Source organism: Patagioenas fasciata, chromosome 4, assembly GCF_037038585.1.
Source record: "Patagioenas fasciata isolate bPatFas1 chromosome 4, bPatFas1.hap1, whole genome shotgun sequence".
Classification (NCBI taxonomy): Eukaryota; Metazoa; Chordata; class Aves; order Columbiformes; family Columbidae; genus Patagioenas; species Patagioenas fasciata.
In genome coordinates this window covers 11,010,698-11,032,562 of record NC_092523.1, presented here as the reverse complement: position 1 = coordinate 11,032,562, position 21,865 = coordinate 11,010,698, and the positions used below count along the sequence as shown (strand labels likewise).

The window sequence follows — 21,865 nt, the reverse complement described above, 5'->3', positions numbered from 1 at the left end:
AACATGCTAAGCAGACACCTGTCAGACATACACACAGAAGTATATCCAAACCTCAGGGCAGAGGCTTGAGCTAGAGACAACATCTTCAGCCCTGTTTTACCTACAGTACTTTGAATAGAGTACCAGAAAGGTAACCAAGATAACAACAAGCTCTTCAGCTCACTGTTGTATGGAGAAATGTGCTACCTTTTTGTTCCATCTCTCAACACTGAATGTGCTTCTCATTCATGGTCCCTTAATTCAAAACACATAAGCAGCTCCTCAGGAAGGGACCTACATACAGATCTCTGAAAATGCATCTGCTAGATCAGGCTACAGAATTTCTCAAGTGTTCATGAAAAATTCTATATAGGTCCCATGAGAGCTTCCTAGACCAAATGTGCTGAACAAAGGTGCCTCCAGAATCCAAGAGTCTCAAAAATCAGGAGATCTGAATTACATTTTTGAACCTCTATTCTGTCATGGTATTTCAAGGTCCGTTATAACCATGAATGTAGTCTACTACACCTAAGAGCAGGCACACCCACATCACACAACTCCAAACAATCCCTCACCTTGACCTTCAGTACAAAGTTATGATAACAATGGGAACACTTTACTCCTACAAATGCAAGGAGTTTAATTCAGTCTTTCTAATCAAGCTTTATGAAGCTTTTTTATAACAAAGACAACCAAATTATTTAAATCATAATTAAATCATCCACTCCAACTTGGGTTTTTTCCACCTAGTAATACCATTCAGAATTGTTGCCACATTTATGAACACTTTTCAGCTTGCCATTATAATTAGACACATTTCTTTGGAGTTGCTGAGTCTATTGCTTAGCAGATATAATTAACAGTAAAAAGAGAACATTATCACCCACATTCGCTACCAATAAACTGAAAAATATTTTTTTATAAAAATTGATCCTGACTCTTTAACTCCATTTCTTGCTATAGAACTGTGGCATTCAAGAGCAAAAATACTGTACAGAACATATGGGCACCTTTAGCGCTGGAAGAGGTGGGTTTGTATTTATACAGCATATTTGAATGAAAATACAACACAATCCTTTCTGTGATAAAAAAATAAATGTGTTTCTGAATAAGTGGACTGCTACACTAGCAAACATTATAGTTGTGTATTGGGTCATTGTACAATTTTTCATGCTAGTAGAGGTATCTTGTCATGTGCATGTACAAGACAGGTTTTGAAAGTAGTCACCTCAAATTAGTATGCCTGTATGTCATCGTCAACAATGGATTAAAAAAATCATAATGGAGAAACATAGGAAGGTTCTAATGCTGTTCCTTTAGTCCAACAGAACTGTCTGAATTATGGCTCGATGCCAAGGAACCTTCAGTTAAAGGCTTGGATTAAACAAGGGGGAACCAAAACATTTAAAGGCTGCAACACTGTTTTGAAAGCTTTGCAACACCAGGTTTAATTATACTTGGAATGTTGACATATATGCAAGACAATAGTTCAGAATGAAATATCTGAGGAGAATAATAATGGTACAATGAGACAGACAAAATACGGGTTTCTTTTGTATTCTGAAAAATAGAATTGTATTGACGAATAAAGTTCTACAGTCATATAACAAGACCGAGAGATGAAACCCCACCAAGACAGACAGAAACTTCATCTACTGGCTTTGGATGATGCATCTGCCTAAAGCATTTTATACTTATTCTAACTAGTGTTCAGTTATTTTCTTAAGTAATATTTTCCCAGTGTAGCAGACATGAAAAGCCACTCAAGTTTCTTCAGTCTTCCCTCTTCCCTTTCTGTTGATCTAAAAATCTGTCCCGTATTTCTGCATTTCCAATTTGCTTAATGATAGGTTTTATTAAAATAACTAACTCCTTCATCTGTATGAATAGTCTGTATTAAGCCTTTTGTCGGGTATTGTTTTGCATCCACAATTAATTTGTCACTGAAATTAATGCAGAAATAATGTTGTGCCCACCACACGCAGCTATAGACCCAAGTTCCCCTGTATTTACACACACTTTAATCATAAGTGCTCCAGTTTCCTTGGGTTGACTAGAGGACTCAAAACCTGAGTACCAGAAGGAAAGATAAAATTAGAGTTAATGATCCAATTTGTTCTTCTACTTAGACCTCTATAAATCAAAAGTAATTCCACTGACTTGAGTGGAATAACTAGGAACGAGATCTGCTAAATGCTTCTGGATTTTCTCCTGCTAAGACACACAAAGGAATAGAGTTACTTACGACCTTCTCCAGAGACACCTCCTAATCCTAGGTGTCTATCTTTACTGGATTTGTTCACACAAGTATCAATCAGCTATAATTCTTTACCTGTTTACTAAGATTTTTAAAAGAAATAAAGAAACCCAAGCACAAAGAGCTGTTCTATGTCTTTTGGAAGCAAGCAACCCGAGAAATGTAATGGATCTACTGAATTATGAGGTAAACACTTTACGGAATATAATGACATTTAAGATTCTAAACAACTTCTTCGCAGATATCTCTCAAATAAGATGGAGACAACACACAAAACCAAACGCTTACAGAATGTTACCTCTGAAGTAAAATGATGATACGAGAGATGCCAGATCTGTTTGGCTACTTTAGACAGAGAACTCCAGATCACCAACATGTTCTACTGATTTACAATGCAAAGTGTTACCTTTGCCTAAATAATCTTTCCAGGCTGGATGCTCAGCTCCCTCCCTGCACTCATTTTGTTGGTCGATCATTAGTTCCACTGACATGAGAGAAGCAGCCTCATGTTGCCTCTGGTAAGAATACATTCCTGTAGTTTTGTGTTATTTAGAAAACTCTGTATGCACACTGAACACGTAAATCAAATTTTCCCTTGGTGTTAATATAGTCTAAAAAAATATTTTATTGACTTTCTTTAAATTATGTGAGTTTCTCTATACAGAAACTGACAAGTTTGAGCATCTTTAGCTTATAAAAGGGAAAAACAAGTATGTTAATATTTGCAACCAAAGATACCACAGATTACAATGCATTTCATAATTGTCAGTCATGAATTACAGCAGCACAACCAACCACAAACAGAATGTGTCTCAATATGGTCTTTAATTCTGCTTCCATAAATCTTCGGTTTCCCTCATCACAATTTAGAACTTGAATATTATTCTTTAACAAAGCAAAAAATGTAATAGCTCCTACCTGGTAGAGCTGGTAAGACTCCAGACTGTAATACTGCTGTTCCCTAAAGAAAACAGAAAATTTTAGAATGAAAAATCTTCACAAGAAATAGAAACTTTACAAAAGAGAGGAAGAATGTCAGAGAAGTCACTTCACCATCACAAAAGGTTAACACGTGGTTTTAAAATCCAGGACACAACTGTGTTCAGACCTAAAGATGTTCAAAACCTTCATGGACCTTAGCAAAGTCTCACTAACTTGGCTTTGGGTTCTTTGCAATAGCTGTAGTGGGCACCGTGAGGCTTAGTGCTATTGAATCAGTCAGGAATTAAACAGCAAAATGCAAGAAAATTTTATATTCAGAGGCAGATGATATCAAGTTGGAGTAACGGGATTAACATATGTAAATTAAGGCAATGCCTATATTTGCTTAAAATGGTAGGTGTTGTGAGCAGACCAAAGCCTGGTGTTCTTCTGACTCAGCTCCATAAAATCAACATATTTTATCCTAGAGCTCACATGGACTTCAGACTGCCTACAAACCCCACCTGTGACATCAGGGTCTTTCTAGGAAAGCTTTGTGCCATCTCAGATGCTTCACATGACTCATACCACGGTGATACAAGGGCACATCAGACCAGTCAGGCACAGAGAACCAGTGCCCATTGACACTTGAGAGTAAGCGTGTTCCAAAACGTGCTTGCAGGCCAGGTTTCTCCCCAGTTATACCATCTATGTCACTCAAAACTGATCTGGAGGACACTCTGGCACTGTCAAAGAGATCACTTATATTTCTCTGACCTTGGTGAGACCAAGAATGCATAATCATGATCCATTCTTTCCGAGAAATAAATGTGTCTTCTGGACTTTGAAGCTGAAAACACTATATACCTATTAGAGCTGAGCAATAACATTGCCCAATTCCACAGCAATAAAATTCCATTTTATATAGCACTTGACAGTAATTTTCTTCACCTAAATTCACAGACTGGTTATCCCTGATAACCCTGCATTTACTATGCTTTCTTATAAACTGGTGGCTTTCCTGACACACTTGGGACTTTATATATCTCTTTCCCCTATACAGGCACTGCACTGACATCCCAAAATTGCTCAACAGAAAACAAAATAGATTTTTTTTTTTAAATTCCTGCACAACATTTCCTTAAGGCAAACATATTAAGACATAAAACTCATTACATTTGACTATCACAAAAAACTGTCAGAGTTATCAACTAAATCCAACTTCAGTTAAAGTAGGTGGAAAGGTTTATTTTTGGTTTTAATGGACCTTGCAACAAACTAGGAAAATATTAGACAATATTACACTGATTCTGTGTCAGCCAATAAAATAGATATTAAAAGAGTTTAATTGGAACAATTGGAGTAGGGGTGGTGTAAGGCTTTTTTAAAATACGGTTTTGAAATCTGCAGCACAGAACAACTTTCAACGGTGAAATAACACAACATATAGGATGTTTGTGTCTGATCCCATTGCAAACACAGAATCTACATCTTCAATATTTACTTGAGCTTTTATGCCAGCTGAATATTTTAATACATAAGACACTGAATTTGAGCAACTGTTTAGAGTAGAAGTAGAAACCAGAAGCATGGCAAATATTTCATTTCTGAAAAAGGAAAAAACACCCCACAGCATTTCAGAAAAAAAAGAGCATTTTATTAACTTAACCATAGCGGATGTTATTTGTTTCTATAGTTACTGTGTGCCGCCACAGAAGCTGCTGCTTTCATTTGGGGAATACACAGATCGAGGACAGAGGACTTCAGAGTCTGTTATGAACAATATTCTGCACATTTAGCTAACGATATTTTTCCATTACAATAGAACTTCTATGATTTTTTTTTTGTTACTATTATTCACAGCAGACGTGATTAAGGCATTTTTCCTGGCCTAGTAACTTGTTAGGGATTTACTAATATAGAAAATGAAAAAATAATGTCCCTGACTTTGGTTGTGTCTGTGGATACAAAGCAGATTATTCTGCCCACGAAGGTAGCATCTACTAGCTTACTTAATGCAATAGTGGCAGACTGTAGTGTTGAAACGTATAAAAATCAAATAACACTAGTGAGAAAAATCTCACAAACTTTCTGGCAACTTTTTTTTCTTTTAAACAAAGCTTTTTTCCCTTTTTTTTTATTTTTAATTTGTTGGGCATGGGGCAGGGGGGGTCTAGTTCACAAAATCAATCAAAAAAGAGAATACCTTTATATTCCTCACCTTTTCCTCTAGATTCATTAACCTGCACAGCCTTGCTGCCAACCAGGGCATAGGTTTGATCCATGACGTTTTTTAACTCTCTTTCCATAAATGCATTACACATCAGAATATCCTAAATTATGGCAAAAACATGGATAGAAATAAAGCACAGAAAGACTAAAACCTAAAAGGAGATTGAAAGCTATTTGAAGCAAGAATGGCATTTTGGTTCTTTGTTTATGCATAATCTCCCAGAGAGGAGCCTTCTTTCATCATTATGCATGTTGCAAGCTACAGTAATGCAGAGAAACAAAGAATAAACTGGGTATTTTGATAATGATTGTTTTTCTTCTCACCTTATAGCAAAGTTATTTGCAAAATAGCATACACTCCTACTTGCTAAACAGCTCTGCCCCACTCTAAATTCAAGTCATAACTACTTGATTTGCTTGCAAATTAAGTTTTGCTATTTTCCTCCTCCCAGTGTTGCCCAAGTATAGCACTGCTGCAAGAATAAGGATTAAAAAACTGGCAATGACAAGTTGTTAAAAATATTTAAGTTGCAGAAACCTTTTTTTTTTTTGTGATATGCTGCTAAAGGCAAGTTAAAATTGATCAGCAGGGCTTTCTGACCTTTGAATGTGAGTGAGAATGCAGATCATTATTTGCCTTTTGTTCTACGCATCATACATGATGTGGAAAAAACTGAAAATTAAAGAGGTTGTTTTGTTAACAAAGCTACACCTTGTTCAACAATAAAGTCTGATTTCATGCCTGGAACGCCTAGTTACTTTAATAAATAAATTCTAAGAAGTTTTCCATAAAAATGTACAAATTAGGTAAGATGAGAAAATTGATAAAGGCTAGGCAGACAATATCAAATAAATACACTTTCAAAGTCATTATTAGAAGATGAGATTATACTTGACAAAGAAAGTTCAAAAAGCAGACAGAAGCTAGATGTGTGAAATTACATCAGATGTGGGACACTGATAAAATATCATTGAAATGACAGTTAAAGATAACAAATAACTAAATGAATCAGATGTTATTAGATTTTTAAGAAAGAGTCCAAGATAATAAAATAAAACCAATTTTTTGTTATAAAGTGATTTTTCCGGACTATAAAATTATTGTCTTCATTTCCATTTCAATGCATCATATTCTATTATTTCTGCAGCTCTGAGGCCTCCTGCTGCAGTTCTTTGTAAGAGAGAGGCTTCACTAACTTACAGCGACTACCACTAAGGCAACTTTGTAGACAGAACAGTATTGGAGCCTTAAAATATATATTTTTTAATTCTACAAGACTCAGACAAAACAACCTTTTGTCTGTAGGATAAACTTTTTAAATTGTTATGGCATAATGTACAAACATAAATGCATGGGTTTCAAATGCAAAGTATAATACGTATCTCAACATACCATATGATTACACCAAAGATATGATATTCAGGCAATAACTAAGAAAGTGAGTATCTAAATCCTGAGTATCTCATACTGTTACTGGTAAATACAAGTTAAATATCTTTCTAAGGTAGATTCTTTTATCTATGACCCAAGAGCTGGGTGCTGAAATACACGATGCCCGGTTGTTAGTTCCAACAACCTCACCACAACACCCACAGTAAACAGATATGTACCACTTGCATATCACCCAGCATGAACTACATGTCCAGGGCTATTTTAACTCTGGTAGTGATCTGGCTGCTGCCAGATGACATTCATTTTTGATGTTGTGCTTTCAAATATCCTGGGTAGGGTTCAACAACAGATGTTAGGAGAACCCACTAGGTTGATATGCTGGATCATTATTCACAGATTAGCTCTGTTGCCCTAAACAGCTAAACAGAACCTAAGCCTTGGCATTTATTTCTGTCTGTGCAACCATCATAGTACATTATCCTTTTTACAGAAAAAAAAAGGGATTTTTTTTCCCCCTTGTGTATCTTTTGTGTATCTTTCATATATCTTTTTCTTTCCCCTCTTTTAAAGTTTAATTTGATTTCAAAGTTTTGTTCACTTTAAATTTCATTAAACATATGATTTACCAGATTAGTCCTCGTTTAAAAAAGTCACCAGACACAAATACTGTCCGACACATAGAGCAGTATGCCTACCTTTCTCTATATACTCAAATCACTTTCCATGGACTACATAACCAAATCTGCCTCACTGCTGCCAATGAGAGTTTTAGTCTTTGGACACAAGATCAGCCTCAAAGTCCAGATCTTCCAGTAGAAGCTCCAAAGTAAGGAGCAAAGGTTACTACACTGTGCAATGTCCTAGTCTTTGAAGAAGTTTGCCAGATTCATAAGGAAAAGAAGCATCACAACTGCTTTGTAAGCTCATCACCATGGTGTGAAAAAGGAGCCAGGACTTGAAGTGTCAGATGGACAGAGGAAAACATGTATTTAAATATATATAGATATATATATATTTGTTTGTTTCATATTTTTCCTCCTAAAAAGGAGGAAACCACACTTCCAAGAAAAAGTATATCAGCTTCTGTAGATTGTAACGCTGAGTTGGGCTCCATCATCACTGGCAAGAGGAATGAAATGCCATTTGCCTGATAACTGTCAACATTTCAGACACACCTCATCAGTCACAGCTTCTGTCATTCCCTTTGCGTATCTTTAGAAATAAAGCTTTTCTTTCAGCTCATCTGCATTTGGTAGCTTTTTATAGCTCCATTATTCTGAACCTAGTTAGAGTTCTCGGTACAGGAAAGACATGGACCTGTCAGAGTGGGTCTACAGGAAGATCACAAAAATGAGGACAGGCTGGGAGAGTTGGGATTGTTCAGCCTGGAGAAGGCTCCAGGGATGCCTCGTTGTGGCATTTCAGTAATTAAAAAGGAGTCTATAAGAAAGATGGGGACAGACTTTGTAGCAGGGCCTGTTACAACAGGACAAGGGGTCATGGCTTTAAACTAAAAGAGGGGAGATTCAGGCTAGACATGAGGAAGAAATTTTTTTACTATCGGGGTGGTAAAGTACTGGCACAGGTTGCCCACAGAGGTGTTATTAATAGATGCCCCATCCATGGAGAGATCCAAGTCCAGGCTGGACGGGGCTCTGACCTGATCTAGTTAAAGATGCCCCTGTTCATGGCAGGGAGGTTAAACTAGATGAGCTTTGAAGTTTCCTTCCAGCCCAAAGCATTCTATGATTTTCAGGTGTCATTTCCTTTAGTCTAAGCACATATATGAAGCTTTGCCCCAGTCTGAGTCCTCCGACTGGAAGAAGAAAGGCTCAACACAAATGAGACTCCCAGATGCTTCTCGTTACAAAAGAGGAATTCATACTCAACAGTGACAGAAGCAACGATTTTCACTATGAGCTTTTTATCCAGCACATACCAAAAATGCACTCATAAACAAAGAGGATGGATTGCAATATTGGTCAGTTGCTTAATTTTCATGGAGAACATGATCTAGATTTTTTTCTCCTCTCCCTTCCTTTGCTTTAAAGCTATCATGCAGTATAAAGACCATGCAAAACATTCAGTTTTTCAAGAGAAAACCATCAAAATCATGACTCAAAATCCACTGGGTGACCCCTGAAAAGTGGCAACTGTGAAGCAGACATTCTAACAATGAACAACCACTCTCATGCCTGCTGTATATAGGTGATGGTCCTTCACCACACTCCCTCTGACTGCTCCATGGAGTTTGTATGTAAAAGGAAGCAACAGATAACAGTTACATTATATAGTTTATGACAATAGTGTCTTGAACTGCCGGTAATTTCTCAAAGAAGCAAAGGACACAAGAAATTCTGAATGAAGACTTTGAAATTAGCATCACACAGATAGAAAAGTGTCAATTGCTTTTACAAAATGGAAAACAAAAAGTCTTGCACGCGTCTGAAGTTTGGCAAATCTCAGATATTTCAGTAAAAAGAAACCAGTCTCTAATTAAACAGACAATGAAGGTACTTTCCTCATGAGTATTAAAAGGCTACAACTTATTCTTGGACCAAATCACCAGAAAAATTTAAAGCTGGAATGCTTAGGCTGCCATGGGGAAAAGAGAGTTCCCAGGAAAGGTCAACAAACAGTGACCACACAGAACAACCTTCAGAGGTCATCTGCTTTAATGGGCTGTTTCACAATGCCCAGCAGTTGATCAGGTTATGAACAAAAAATACCAAATTATTAAACTCTATGGTCTTTTCTAACAATGAAATGAAATAGAAACTCCTGTCCATAGCATGCTTCAGCTGCAGGGCTCCGACTTCAGCCGCAAGCTTCTGATTACTCAGCTTCATCTGGCTCAAGCCAACTGCCGGCTCACAGAAAGATCGCTGAAGTCACTTCAGAAACATCCCAGTTTGCTCAGCCAAGACCAAACATCAGCTGTTCTCTGAAGCATGAAGCTGGTGATTTCAGTGGCACTGGCAAGCTGTGCTGTGTCACACTAAAATATGTCTCCTAAAGCCTGTGAGATAATCGCAGCTCAACTCATCTGCAAGTTACAGGTATTTAAACAACAAGAGTATTGAATGAAGAATTAAAAGTATTGTTTCATTCTAGTGCAAATTTGTGTAACCATCTTCTCTCTCTCATGTTTTTACAGAGGAACTCTTCAGTTGTGATTTTGATTATGCTTCTGTTTAGAGGAGCCTTCTGCTTCTTGCTGTGGCCTTCCCAGATGTCCACCGCCGCAAGCAGTTTGTCACCCAATCAAGAATATGACCAATGGCATCAGACTATGACCATCAGCTCCAAAAATGACACTCCTGCCATTTACCGTACTCTGAAATCGTCCACTTAAGGCAGAGAAAGATAAGCTGGGCTGAGTTCTCTGCCACAGAGTACCGGTTTGACTGAAAACGAGTTAATTTTCTTCATGTAGTTAGAAACCTTTCTTTTCCATAGCTAGCACAGTCATTATTTGGACTTAGTTTGACAACAAGAGATAACACCTCAGCACAGAGTTAATGCTTTTAATTGCTCTAGTCTGAGGGTCAAGGACATTCTGAACTCTGCCCACAGGTGTGAGGCATCGAGGAAGGGCGGCATGGGTGGGTCAGAGCTTGACTGACATCCAGATTGATCAATAAGAGTATTCCATCCCATTAGCATCACACCTCATATTTGAGGACAGTTGGGATCTTCCAGTTGCTCTCTTACTACTTGGCTTTTTTCACTCTTTTTTTCGGAGCCGGGGAGCGTTCTGTTCAGGGTGTTTAGTTCAGCCTTTTGCCATTTTGCAGAGGCCTCTGGGCCTTTCTGACTTTTGTTTTCCTTTTTTCTGTCTTCAGGATCAGCTGTTCAGGACCAGGTGCTGCTTTCTGGGACTGGCTGCTCAATGTGGATGGAGTTTGTGAGGAATTGCCTTGAATCATAGAATCACAGAATGTTAGGAATTGGAAGGGACCTCAAAACATCATCCAGTCCAATTCCCCTGCCGGAGCAGGAACACCCAGATGAGGTTACACAGGAAGGCGTCCAGGCGGGTTTTGAATGTCTCCAGAGTAGGAGACTCCACAACCTCCTTGGGCAGCCTGGTCCAGTGTTCTGTCACCCTTACTGAGAAGTTTATTCTCAAATTTAAGGGAAACCTTTTGTGTTCCACTTTGAACCCATTACCCCTATCATTGGTTGTCACCGAGAAGAGCCTGGCTCCATCCTCATGACACTCATCCTTTATATATCTGTAAACATTAATGAGGTCACCCCTCAGTCTCCTCTTCTCCAAGCTAAAGAGCCCCAGCTCCCTCAGCCTTTCCTCACACGGGAGATGCTCCACTCCCTTCATCATCTTTGTTGCCCTGCACTGGACTCTCTCCAGCAGTTCTCTGTCCTTCTTGAACTGAGTATCTTTTATTTCTGTTTCATACATATATTTACTAGTAGTGTATTTTGTTATTTTACTAAACTGTGTTTATCTCAATCCAGGTTTCTCCCTTCCCTTTCTATTTCCTCCCCCGTTTGGGGGAGGTGAGGAGGGGATGAGTGAGCAGCTACTGTGGTTGTTTTGCTAGCTCGGGTTAAACCACAACACATAGCCCTCATAAAAGCCAGTATCTGGATCCATCTGACCAGCTTCCACCCTGTGATAGAGGCCATCTCCAACTGCCAGCCAGCAGCAACAGCCCTGAAATTCGGATGGCAGGAGTCTTAGTTGCAATGCTGAAGTGTCCAGTTGCAAGCTCTGCTACTGATAACGTACGGTCACGGGGAAGCTGTCACAGCAACAAGGAACATGATTTGCTCTTATCTTTTGCATTTCAAAGATAGACCTAGAATTGCTACACACGAAAGAGTCACAATGGGAGTGTGCTGAACAACTGGACTGTAACGCAGTTACATGGTCACATATCATTTTTTCCACAGGATACGTGCCTCACTCACTGCACGAGAGGGACACGTGTGGGTAAAAGCAAGATGGCATGAGCAACTGTAAATCTGTCAATTCCTTAACAGTGAGGGGCTTAACTTTTCTACCTAAATAGCATCCTTTTCACATCACGCCATATCTCATTATGTATAAAAGTATTCAGACAGAATTCTAAAGGAAACAGCTATGCAATTCCATCCAATGCATATAAAAATAACTGGTGTAAATACGTCAGTGAAGTTTGTGTGTTTCCAGGCACTACAAGTCAACTTCACATACTTCTAGGTTAGACAAAAAACATGGTCAAGAGCATGTACAGCTGCCCCAAAGCAAAAACACTCAGCCCACTTCAGTGAAATAAAGCATGAGACACCCAGCAGATTTTCTAGTTCAAGATAGCATTGGCACCTTTTCAGAGATGTTTTCACAGCAACATTACATTCCCTTTTCCCCTTTTCGGAGCCTTGTTCTGTCAGGCTCCTGTTAATTAAACCACCTCTCCTAAGTTACACACAGAAACCCCATCTGTAATGCTTAAGCAGAAGAGTCTGAACACAGATTTGTCCTGACTGTTGAAGCTTCAGCAGTGCGCCCACAGCATCGCTTTAACCACTCGCATTTTCACAGGTGAACATGAGTGCTGTTATTCAACATGCAGCTGAGTAATAATGTACACAGTAGCTTCAGCCATGCAGAAAGACAAAGTGTGTTTCTCTTTTAGAAGTGGCAAGGCCTTTACAAACAGATAGATGTTTATGAACAATGACAATCAACGTTAACTATAATAGGTTATATATTTGTACTCTTGTTAGAAGGACAGTAAAATTGCAGACATCTGTGCCTACAGCTCTATTTTAACACAAAAGGAATATATTTTTAAACTTCATTCAGTCCTGATAACTGGAGGAAAAACATCGTTCCTATTTGTGCCAAAAAAACTATTTTCCTTTCCGCCCCCCCCTTTTTTTCCCTTTTATTTATTTTTATTAATAGAGACTGGCACTTCTAAACTCCTATGAAGCACAATGGAAATGAAGTAACGTACACAAAGTAAAAGAGGCTTCAATTCTATGTGTTCTGGTTTATATTCCAATTATTCCACTTTCCAACAGGGGGTAGCATTACATTGCTAAAAGAACATCTGATATTCAAAATACACTCAGTTTCCCCACATCTGCTAGTCTGAGCTTCCTTGTGCAGCAGATCTTTTAACTTCTACTCACTTCACCAAGTGAAAACCACTCAAGCCAGAAACTCCAGCAAAACTACCGTACCACTGCAAATAAACCTCAGACGGGGCCCATAGAGGTGTGAATAACAGCAGACTTGACTCTGCTGTGCAGATAATAAGAAATGTGGTGTTATCTTGCTCTTCTTGCTGGGTGTCAAAGAAACAGGAGAGGCAAGGTGCACACAGACTGGACGCTACAGCTCACATGATCCATTTATTTTGTATTTTAGAGTTCACAAGACTAACTGTGACACCACCGAGCATCTCGGTACTGCAGAAATACCTGTGAAATTAGGAGGGATCGACACATGGGAAGTGTTCTAGATTTTCTTAGAATAGCACATACCAGTAGAAACAACAGGGTTGTGCCACAGTAGAAATGTTAGCCCATTTCAAGATTTTAAATGTCAATACAAATGTACTGTTTAGTAGGAAGCTTGGAGAGACTGAAAAGAAATGAAAAGGACAGTAACTAACATATACTTGTTCTCTTGATTAGCAAAGGGGTGATTTATGGCAAATTTACACCAGAAGAGACATATGAGACAAAAGGTCCAAGAATCCTTTCATTTCTTGACACTGAGACATTCCTTCTCTGATTAGGAAAGGGGATGAGCATCAACCAACATGCATAAGAGATGTATACACCTTCCAATGAAAAATAGCTCTTATGCCCCTCTACTGAGAAGTATCCAAACTTATCATAACTATTCTTGTCAAAAATTTCCTGATTAACAGAAAATTCCACGAACAATTTAAAATTGGGTAAAGTATCTCATTTACTCAAGTTCTCTGCTTGCAATAAGACTTTAAATCCAAGTCATCTGTTCATGAAGAAAAGGGATTTTTTTTCAAATAGTTTAACTACAACTCTACAGCTACAGTGACAAACAGTAAAGAAGGGCTCAAATGTGAAAATATTTCAAAAGCTAGCAAAGTGAAACCTCAGTTGTCAGAGACAAATTAAACCTTCCTCTACCAGTTCCTAGAGATGAAGGAAGTTTATGCTAAGCTGTAACTACCATTTTGAAGCATTCGCCTAGGAACTGCCCCAAGAAAAGTCTGTTCCTTCTTCTACTTCCCCCAAAGAGTGTTGTTCCTCACTGAGAGCTGAGCATGTGCTTGCACTAAAAATACACTTGGGCCTGTTTTGTAGCCGATGGAGCTATGCCAATTTACATTAGACTAGTTATTTGATTCCTTCCTTCCAGCCCATGCCACATAAAGACAAAGAAAAGAATCCTTGTTATAACCTGAGCATCCTGCTCCACACAAAGTGAGAACTGGAGTGGGCTTAATTATGAGCCTATGAAGAATAAAAATGAAAGCCTTGCAATGTCATCTTCGTATTCATTTGTCTTCTTTTTCAACCTCACATTTAAAGTTAGTCAAGTTGTCCCAGAAAAAATTTATTAACAAGATAATCAGTGATCATAATTAGAAAGAAATAGATGGAACTGAGACAAATAAGGGAGAGAAGGCTCAAAATAGTAAGATTAAGACAAGTGTTTTCCTTTATCCCCAACCCATCATTGAAATTATGGTTTGTCAAAGGTAATGAAACTATAATTAAGCTGCACAGCTTCAAAGGATACAGATACTTAACTATGCACAGGGGCTGCTCACAAGCTTCTCCTATACTGGAGAGCACTGCTAGAAATTATTAGTTATAATTATTTTTGTAGTTTTCCAAAGATTTCTATAGCAGTTGTCTCCATAGCATGTGTATTCTGCTTGACTTGGAGTCTCAAGGAATGAGGTGAACCGGCAAACTTCATCTGGACATCTTTTCCTAGGGCTACAGAGGATTCATGTATAGAGTTACTAGCTCTGATATAGCCCACTTAACACTTCTCTGTCCTTGTAATAGACCAGATCTGGAAAAGGCTTATATTTCCTTAATATTTTCCAGGCTCAAATTTCTTGTACATTCAAAATTGCTTCCAATCAGCATTGAATTAGCAGAGGATTCCACAGAATCCAGACTACTGCAGAGGATGTGGCTAGGGGAGAAGGAATACAGCCAGAGTTCATGTCCCACTGATTCCCAGCTGTTGAAACAGTCATTTCAGTTGATTGACAGCTGGCTGCTGCAGTATATACTGCGAATAGCCCAATATCCTCATGTGACAAGACTTAGGAGCACAAAGTCTACTTTAAAGTCCCTTTTCCACCTACTCTTTGGACTTGCGTGGGATTGAACTGCTTCAGAGAAAGTCTCAGGGACTGCTTTATTTCATCAACTCTACTTTAGGAAAGGAAACATGGAAATACATAAAGATAATGCCAAGGAAGACATACAAGCAGCGTTTGCATGCAATAAAGGCACTTTACTGCAGCCTAGAATCTGTGGTATTCGCTCACCCCATCCTGGCTGTCATTTATCACATGGATCACATTAATAGCCACTTGTGTTGATCTTAATGTCCCCTTCCCACCTGAGGAAGCTCAATGTAACTTTTACACACACACACACACACACACAAATTCCATGTTGTCACAGACATATTAAAGCACCCAACTTCACCAGAGTGGACACAAGATGGAAAAGCAACAGTAGCTCCACGTAACATTTTTCTCCCCACGTGTGCTACACCCATAGGTTGAGTTACTCCATGAAGCAAGTCAGAGTTTTCCAAGGGACCCTTCAACAGTCAATATGTTACTACTCTGGCAAGGATGGCCAGGATACAGAGAGGTCCTTCCCTCCACAATGTCATTTAAGAACAAAACAAAAAGGCTATACACAACTAGTAAAAAGTGGGGTTAAGAGTACTTTTTACACCAGAAAAAAAAAATATAAACTCCATGGCTCAGGCACAGTAACTTGAAGGTTTCATTGGGGTACTGAGGTTCTGAGCCAGAGTTCCTACAATTTGAGCTGAGTTTAGCCAGCACCAAACTCAACAGTAAATATCTATTTAAGATGGGACAATTGACTAGCTGAAATACTTAACTGTAGATCCTCAGAGAAATCATTGCATTAAAAAAAAAAAAAAATTGCAAAATTAGATTTGATGCAATATGCCTCTCCATAATCATTTAAGAAAAGAACACATGAAGAAAACATAATACAATTATGTTGTCTTTCCTCTAAATGCTAAAAAAGTGCTCAACCCTCTTGCTAGTCCAATGTTTAGAACTGCTTTTCAACTGTCATGTCCTTAGTTGTAGACTTTCTGAATCCACTGAGTATAAAGGTTCCTGCATTAGTAACTTCTTTCCAGTAGTTCTACAGTTCTTGAAAGACACCATTCTTCAAGCTCCATTTCACGCAGAAAAAAATTCTGTTGAAATTATGTATTCAGGCCTAATGTGATCTTTCTTTAAACACAACATGTCTTTGAAGTATTTGTTGAACTTATAAAAATTAGTGATAGACTTCCTAGCATTTAAAAAAAAATTAATAATAATTGTAGAGCAGCTGCTCCATCCTGGTAGGTTGATTTTCTTCTTTAGTATCTCTTATTAATGAGTTCCTTTTCTGTGCACAGTTCACTTGAAAGGCAAACAACTTTTTGTCTCTCTCACTGCAGCCTGGAAAACATCATATTTAATAGAATCTTTAGCGCTTGGATAGAATTGTCCATATCCAAAGTACTGTAGAAACACCATCACACTGATCCTGACAATAGCCTTGGGAAGTAAACTTCATCCAGATACAACACAACTAGGTAGACTGAGGTAAGCTGGTCAGAGGCGCAATAATAAAACCACAAGATGAAACTCCTTGGTCAGTCCAAATCTCAAACTTCTTACCTCCCTTGCACACCCTGGGATGCCCCTCTGATTCAAAGTGAGACATTGTCCAAAACACTGTCTTCTGCACTTTGCCATCACAAATTCCTGCCAGAAGTCTGCATGAAGACAAGGAGCTTTGCCACACAGCATGGGGGTTTGTAAGATGCACCAGGCCAGGCAGGGCAAAACCACCAAAGCTTAGCATGAATTTCATCTGTGTTTTCTGAGGTCCAGAACAATTACCCCCACTCTTCCAGCCTCTGCGGAGTGGGTTTCTGCAGAATTGCCTTTCTTTTCTTCTTTAGACAAGCTAGACATTTCAGCAGACATTTCTCTAGACATTTCAGCAGAAGGATTCATAACTGTGCACAATAAAGCAATACATAAAATCACAAGGTAACTTTAAAACAGTCAATCCTGAAAACTGTTTGGCAAGTTTTTCTATACCCGAGTGACTTACCCACATTTTCTAACCCTCCTGCCTATAAGAACTATCCATTTTGTTCTGAACATATCAACATTTTTCAGTGATTTATTACTCAAATTAATCTCAGTGTATTATTTTGTGGAGCAAGCAATAAACAATTTTCTCTTTGGCCATTTTCTTGCTAACAAATGCCGAAATCCCACTACCCATAAGAAGATGCTGTTACCATATTATTAAACTTTACTAAGCCAACATTAGAAAACCTTATTTACTCTTTATGAAACAAGAAATACAATTTGTTATAGGGTTGCACAGTTATATTAGAAGCAGAAGAAATTGCCTACATCACAACCTCTACATGACGGATATCGCAGGGACCTGATCTGATTACAAGTCCATATGAGATATTATCAGCCAGATGGACAGTATTTCTGCAGATACCTTGAGCTAGTAAGTATGTTGAACATCTTGAGTTACCAAAACTAATCCCACTCATGTGCCTTGTCATGGGTTGTGGACAAATTTAAGCACAGTTTGTGTCATTTTGTTGGAACATATTTCATCCTTCTAATTTGCCTACTGCCAGTTTTAAGTGGCTCTGTCGAAAACGGTTGGTAGGAAAGGTCACATCCCTACTGAGCATCTGTTTTCAGTCCTCTCATCTACTCACAAAGAGCTGCTGTCAACCCCCAGACACCCCATCCAAATGATTGCTATCCTACTGACACTCACCAGTTCCTTCTGAGCCACACAATAACTTTAATACCACTGACTGCTAATCAAAACAGAGTATTGTCTGTGTAGCCTTCTTTAATCTATGATCTTAAAAATATGTTGGTAGACATTACAAGCATTTTGCAGAAATGCGAGTCAAGGAGTTGAGCTTTTTTTAATGTAACTTTGTTTATAATCTTGCAGGAGATTAATCACATAGGAATCAAACCTAGGAATCTTAATCGAGGGCTGCCACTTATGTTGTTTGCTTCCCTTTGCGTTCAGCTCAATGTAATCCATGCTTTCCTAATCTCTTTTTGAGGTTTCTTCCTCTGCGGCTGAGTTCTACTTTCTCTCTTTTGGAAAATTAAGGCAGTAAGCATCTGCTAACACTTTATAGGATTCTGTAGATTTTTTTACAGAAAGAAATTATTTCTATTTAGAAAAAAGACATGAAAAAAACCTTCCATTTTCCCATTTGGGCCACATTCCAAGCGATCGGATGAGCCTCTCTACAACTGGATCAAAATCAAGACCACCACAAACGCTACATTCCAATGAGGGTTATTTTTTTTACAGCTTTTGTTGCCAGACTCCTCCTCATTCTAAACATTTCTTTCTCTCTCTTCAGAAAAGCTATTGCTCCCAACAGAGGAAGAAGTAGCCATCAGTTGTCGTAATAATAAAAGTGCTATTATCCAGCTTGATTTTATATAGGGGAGGAAATAGATTTTCCAATTTGTTCATTCTGATGGGTCAAAAATGCCAATATCATGGTTTATCAGTATTCTCACTGGTTCTCTGACAGAAAAGCAATCCAGCAACATTTCCAGTTAGTACAGAAGAATTAATTCTGCTGAGCTACATTGTCTGTATTCCCTCATGTAGGAAACTGCTCTCTTCTCTTTACATTATTAATTTATTTCACTTACCAGTGCTTCTATGACAGGCACTTCTTTTCCCATTACAGACCATAGCCTATGCCATCCCAAGAAGTGCTGAGAGCTCAGTTCTTATTCTGAATTCACATTGGAACCTTTAGTCCTAGAACGAAGACTGTGGGGCTTCTTTCACAATAGACAGAGAGTATCTTCAGCATTGTTTTTTAGATAAGAGGTAAGGCAGCCTCCCACAGTGCCTAAAGCAAGTCAGATCTGCACAGTTGCGGGGAGGCTGGGTTGTCCTGTATTTTACTGTGGTGTCTCAAATCCAAAGTCATACCCATGAAGTGACCTCCTCCAAGCAAAGCTTTGGGAGAGCTGGGTCACTTCTATGAGCCCTCATCAGCAACAGCAAAGTAAGATAGATCTTTCCTTGATTATTTAGGAGTAAAACCTATTACCAAGAAGCATTATAATACTGTGCAAAATAACAGTAGTGAAACGAGAAGAAAATAATTAAAATAATTTTTAAAATAAAACCTTCCTTCCCCTGTGAAGTGCTGATAAGCAACATCTCACCACAGTGCGTAAGCAGATCCAACAGCACCTTAGGAAGAGGACAGGAGTTAACACTGACAGACTTGGAGCCCTGGCCAAAACTACAAAAAGGGAAACAAAACAAATCAAGCTCTAAGCCTGACACTATAGCCACTAATGCCCTTTTATTCTGTCAGTTTCAACTGGAGAACACATCTTTGGTTTGCACAGTGGTGTGTGCTTTTGTCAGCACATCCAGCTCCAGAAACTACTGCATTTCATTATCATGAACAGTCATGGATTTCTTTTATTTCTGAAAGATTCTGAGGCAAAACTAGTGGTTGTTTTTGAATCTGTGAAAAGCCCCCCAAATAAGACTACCTTACCGTAAACATTTCAGAGCCTTTTACAAAAAACTGTAATGTAAGTAAAACTCCAGATTGCCAAATCAGTATCCTGTGCAGTCACCTCATTTAATGGCGATACACGTTATGGAAGATGCACCTCACTGCAGCTTAATGTATCACAGTCAGGACTTAAATTTTAAAAAGTTAAAAACCAAACAAACAAACAAACAAAACATACAAACACACCACACAATTGGAATTAAATCTTAAAAGAAGAGAGCACAAATGCAAGTTTTCCAATTCATGCCAAAGGCCAGCAATACCCAGAATCAGTGGTCATCAAAGCATACAAGAGCCTCACAAACACACAGTCACTCAGGTCAATAATGCTGATGACTGGCTTCAAGATTCCTTTGAGGGGTAAACTGTTCCTGTTACAGTTTTGATAGTGTGTGTGTTACTCATCTGCCCAGAGCTCTGAGATTAGAGCAGAAATAGAAACAATGCTGTAGGAGATGACAAATGCATCCTTCTCAACTGAGAAATTAGACAACCTATAGCTTTTCTGGAGGTGGGAGAAGTATAAAATGTTACATCACACACCAATAATGTGAAAAAAAGAGACACATAAAAGGTGTATAATTGCTAATAATCATGTTCATATACTTTCACAGGGAAATAAACACATTACAAGATAAACACATAAGGTGTTCAGTCTCACGGGGAAAGAGGTAATGGCTCCAACAGAATAAAAATAGCTACATTAAATTTGTATTTAACAATATGTTGTGTTTTCTTTAGTATCTATTTTAATGCTACACCAGAAAAGTACCAGATTAAAAGCAAAAAAAAAAAAAAAAAAAAAAACACCAAAAAAAAACCACCACAACATTTTCAGCTACATGGATGTGGCAACATAATCTACAGCCACTATTTCTCAGGTCTCAATGCATAAATTCACACCTTACAGGCTTTCTCTTTACCACTTTCAAAAGCAGCACCTACAATGAAATGGGACACACCAGCTAAATCCAGGGTTAAGTGATTTGTACAGGATTTGGAAGACTAAGGCTGTATTCCCAACCCAGCTACAGGCTGCTCATGACCCTGGTTAAATCAGTTCAGGCAAGACCACAAAACAGACCTCCATGCAAGACGTTCTGTAGAGTTCAAGCCCCTTCTCTGGCTGAGGACACATTGGCCTTGCTTCTCTCTAGGCTTGTCTCCCCCGGTCTACAACACGCAATGGAAACACAGATATTCATAGCATCTCTAGATCTCTTAGATCTAGATCTAAGGTTGCATGTGATTAACAAGCCCTGTGGGGACATGATGCTGCATGATCAAATATACCGAGTAAAGTGCCTGCTCAGGGATCACAGCGCAGACAGACACATGCCTTCTCTTAAAGTTACAATGCAAAATAAAGCAGTTTCTACAGAACAGACCAAAACAGGTAAATTTCTTATCAGCTAATCAAAGCAACTCCCCACTTAAACTGAGATCCACCTCCCCCCAAGGCAGGTACAAGATGTCCCTACAGTGTGTAGGGAAGGGTTCTTGGCTGCTCAGAGCGGTGGATCCTGCCACCTGGCAAAACCCTTAAACTCGTTTGTGCATCCTGACCACAGCATTCCCATATTTCTGCTTCTTACAGATATGCTGGGGGATTCAAAGTTTGAGGCACATAGTTACTGTGGTAGCAGGAACTGTATAAATACCTCACTGAGGATTTTGGTAGAAGGGCTCCCAATTTGGGACCTTTGGCTCCACGGAGGTTTTGGTATTTTTAAACTATCAGCTAAAGCAGGTGGCTGAACACCAAAACAGGATTGATGATAACAGCCACACACAAACTGACACTTTCTCTTCTCCCCTATCATGGCTAGTTAACTACCAAAGCAGAAATCAAGCCAATATTTCTACATCCATAAGAACTCCCACTGACATAAATATGAGTTCAAGGTGAGCTAGAAATACAGAAATGTCATTCCTACTAATGGGCACATTTCAAGCTGTCAACAGTGATTTGAGGATAACTAAGTAGTGTGAATAGACAGCCATAATCATTCCATATTAATTCAACTTGCAAGAAGGTGAAGGTCAGGGGACAAAAAGCAAAGCAAAACTAAAACAAGTACATGTCAGATGGAAAAGGACAAAAACAGTTGGAAAATACTTTTATTGTTCAGACTTCTAAGAAAATTTACAAACAATGGTGGTGTAAAAAAAAAGAAGAAAAAAAAAAAGGACACCCTATAAAAAAGGTTGACATCATTTC

The 21,865-nt window shown here is 38.6% G+C and overlaps 1 protein-coding gene across 8 annotated transcripts in view; it reads right to left on the bottom strand.

Moving 5' to 3' along the window:
- Positions 1-21,865, bottom strand: part of DOK7 (docking protein 7) — a 66,692-nt gene that overhangs the window by 14,717 nt on the left and 30,110 nt on the right. For all 8 annotated transcript variants that reach the window (XM_071808525.1, XM_065836720.2, XM_065836721.2 and 5 more), the window contains one exon: positions 3,155-3,197. In XM_071808525.1, coding sequence (XP_071664626.1) covers positions 3,155-3,197 — 43 coding nt within the window. The remainder of the gene's footprint in view (positions 1-3,154; positions 3,198-21,865) is intronic.